The sequence below is a fragment of the Gekko japonicus genome, unplaced genomic scaffold (genome assembly GCF_001447785.1).
Source record: "Gekko japonicus isolate JY-2015 unplaced genomic scaffold, Gekko_japonicus_V1.1 scaffold1514, whole genome shotgun sequence".
In the NCBI taxonomy this organism is placed as follows: Eukaryota; Metazoa; Chordata; class Lepidosauria; order Squamata; family Gekkonidae; genus Gekko; species Gekko japonicus.
Window position 1 is genome coordinate 460,687 of NW_015176495.1, and position 3,162 is coordinate 463,848.

Consider the following 3,162-nt stretch of genomic DNA (forward strand, 5'->3'; position numbering starts at 1 on the left):
AAATCTGCATCCATTAACGAGGACTGGATGGTAGTTAATGTCACTCCCATCGTTAAAAAGGGTTCCAGAGGAGACGCGGGAAATTTCAGGCCAGTTGGTCTGACGTCAATACCGAGTAAGTTGGTGGAAACTGTTATTAAGGAAAGAATTAGTAGGCACATTGATGAACAAAAACTATTGAGGCAGCGAGACTGCAGGAGAGCACAGCGCCAGCGGTCACTCAAGAGCTGAGCTCCGAGCTATTGATCCTTTCTTCGGATTTAAAGGGTCTCCAAACAATTGGAGATCACCCCACGCTCCGGGGCAGGAGCAGTGGGGGGCAGGGGGCTTGAGCTGAGCTCCCAGCGAAAAGGCAACTCACTGGGAGACCAAATTAGCTCACCCTGAAGCAAGCCGGAGGAAGAAGCTCACTGTGGAGGGCAGAGCTGTTGCTACCACGAGCCAAGAGACTGACAAGTGGATTTTAAATTGAGCACTTAAACGTGAGTGAAAGAAACTGTTCTGTGTTTTCAAAGTAAAGACTGTCGCTTTTTGTTGTTGTTCAGTTGCACAGTCAAGTCCGACTCTTCGCGACCCCATGGACCAGATCACGCCAGGCCTTCCTGTCTTCCGCCATCCTCTGAAGTTGGCTCAATTTCATGTTCGTTGCATCAATGACACTGTCTAACCATCTCATCCTTTGCCGTCCCCATCTTCTTTGACCTTCAATCTTTCCCAGCATCAGGGTCTTCTCCAGGGAGTGCTCCCTTCTCATTTGGTGGCCAAAGTATTTGAGCTTCAGTTTCATTATCTGGCCTTCCAGGGAACAGTCAGGGTTGATTTCTTTTAGGATTGACTGATTTTATCTTTTTGCAGTCCAAGGGACTCTCAAGAGTCTTCTCCAGCACCATAGTTCAAAAGAATCTATTCTTCGGCGCTCGGCCTTCCTTATAGTCCAACTCTCGCAGCCATACATGACTACTGGGAATACCATTGCTTTGACCATGCGGACTTTTGTTGGCAGGGTGATGTCTCTACTTTTTATCATGCTGTTTAGGTTCGCCATCGCTTCCCTCCCAAGGAGCAGGCGTCTTTTAATTTCATGGCTGCAGTCACAGTTTGCGGTGATCTGGGATCCCAGGAACGTGAAGTCTGTCACTACTTCCACGACTTCCCCTTCTATTTGCCAAGGAGTGATGGGGCCGGATGCCATGATCTTAGTTTTTTTGATGTTGAGCTTCAACCCCACTTTTGCGCTCTCCTCTTTTACCCTGAGTAAGAGGCTCTTTAGGTCCTCTTCACTTTCTGCCATTAGAGTGGTATCGTCTGCATATCTAAGGTTGTTGATCTTTTCCCCAGCAATCGCATTTGGTAGCCCCCAATAGACTGGAAAATCTCCCCAATTCTACTTAACTAGCCAGAACCGACGGGAGAACTTTCCAACTTTGGCTGTGTTTTGGCAGAGTAGAGGGGAACGGCTTGGGCAAAATACCAACAAACTTCTAATAGAAGCGAAAGCTGAAAATTTAAAGAGAAGTAAATGGAGTTTTGGGAGATAAACTGATATAAGGTTTGTGGATGTATAAAGAGCTAGCAAGTCCCCACCCTTTCTGCGATCTCAATTTTTCCCTCCATCAGGAGGGGGGCAGGAGGCCCATTATAATAAGTGGGGTGAAATGGTAGAGCCGACCTGGAAATTCAATAAAGACTAAAAGTGCTATCTATGTCCATAATTGACTATTGATGGTTTTAAAACTAACTACCCCCCCCCATCGGAGCGAGGCTGTGTACGGAACAGCTGGGAAAGACGGTGACCTTGAGCAAATAATAACAAAAGTCCAGGCGTGTGGCCAAGGGACACTGGCGACTTTCCAGCACTGGGCAGTGAACCAGAACTGGGCTTAAACCATAACACTGAGATAATAGAGTCTGGGAAGAGAGCCAGATGGAAATAGAACAACAAATAAAAGAGATAACAGTAAAACTGTTTGGAACTTGTATAAAGCTCAGAGAAAAATCAGCAAAATGTCAACTGTTAAAAATGTTCACACTGCTAAGACTACACAGTCTTCACCAGGGACAGGGGGGGTGACTGTTAGTAAATTAGCAGCACCTGTGCAAAAAAAAATGCAAAGCATGGTTGTGGAAGTAGTGGATCCAATTAAAGCTCAGATGGATCAAACTTTAAGACAAATAACACAAATAACTGAGCAATTTACAAATAGCATGCAAGCCATTCAAAAACAGGTGGCTGAAAATTCTAAGGACATAGCAGAGCTGAAGAAAAACAATGGGAAGACAGAGAAGAGGATTAAAGCGGTGGAAGAGGACACAAGAAGGACGGAAGACAAACAACGGGAATATGAACAAGAGCAGGTGGGAAAAGCAGCATACGTGTTAAGATTCCAGAACATTCCAGAGGAAAAATATGAAGACCTGTCAGGGAAGATGGCCAAGTTACTGGCAGACCATACTGACATGGAAAAAGATGAAGTGGAAAAAGAGTTTGATCAAGCATTTAGAATGAATTCAGCCTATGCAAGATAGATTAAAGTTCCACGGGAAATACAAGTCCGCTTCTATAAGAGGATGGTAAGGGACAAAGTATTGAGGGAAGTAAATGCGAAACCATTAATGAAAGATGAAATCGAAATAAAAGTTTTGAAGGAAATTCCCTGGTGAGTTAGGGAAAAAAGAAGAGAATATTCTAAATTAATATGGCTACTAAAGAAAAATGACATTCAGTACAGATGGCTACTTCTAGAGGGCTTGGTTTTTACCTATCAAGGGAAAAAATAATGGATCACATCTATTTTTAAAGCGGAAGACTTTCTAGGAAAATATGGGGAAGAACTTGGAATGGAAGAGGAGGAAGAACATAAGAACATAAGAGATGCCAATGTTGGATCAGGCCAAAGGCCCATCCAGTCCAACACTCTGTATCAAACAGTGGCCAGAAATACCAGTGTCATCAGGAGGTCCATCAGTGGGGCCAGGACATTAGAAGCCCTCCCACTGTTGACCTCCCCAAGCACCAAGATGACAGAGCATCACTTGCCCCAGAGTCCCTATCTATACTTTGTGGCAAGTAGCCACTGATGGACCTCTGCTCCATATGCTTATCTAATTCCCTTTTGAAGCGTCCATGCTTGTAGCCGCCACCACTTCCTGTGGCAGTGAATT

At 44.7% G+C, this 3,162-nt stretch overlaps 1 protein-coding gene across 1 annotated transcript in view; it reads right to left on the reverse strand.

Annotated features, from left to right (window-relative positions):
* The window catches only part of LOC107123940 (DNA polymerase alpha catalytic subunit-like), a 359,842-nt gene extending 359,792 nt beyond the window's left edge, over positions 1–50 (reverse strand). The window contains exon 1 of the mRNA XM_015427290.1: positions 45–50. Coding sequence (XP_015282776.1) covers positions 45–50 — 6 coding nt within the window. The remainder of the gene's footprint in view (positions 1–44) is intronic.
* Between the last annotated feature and the right edge of the window lie 3,112 nt (positions 51–3,162).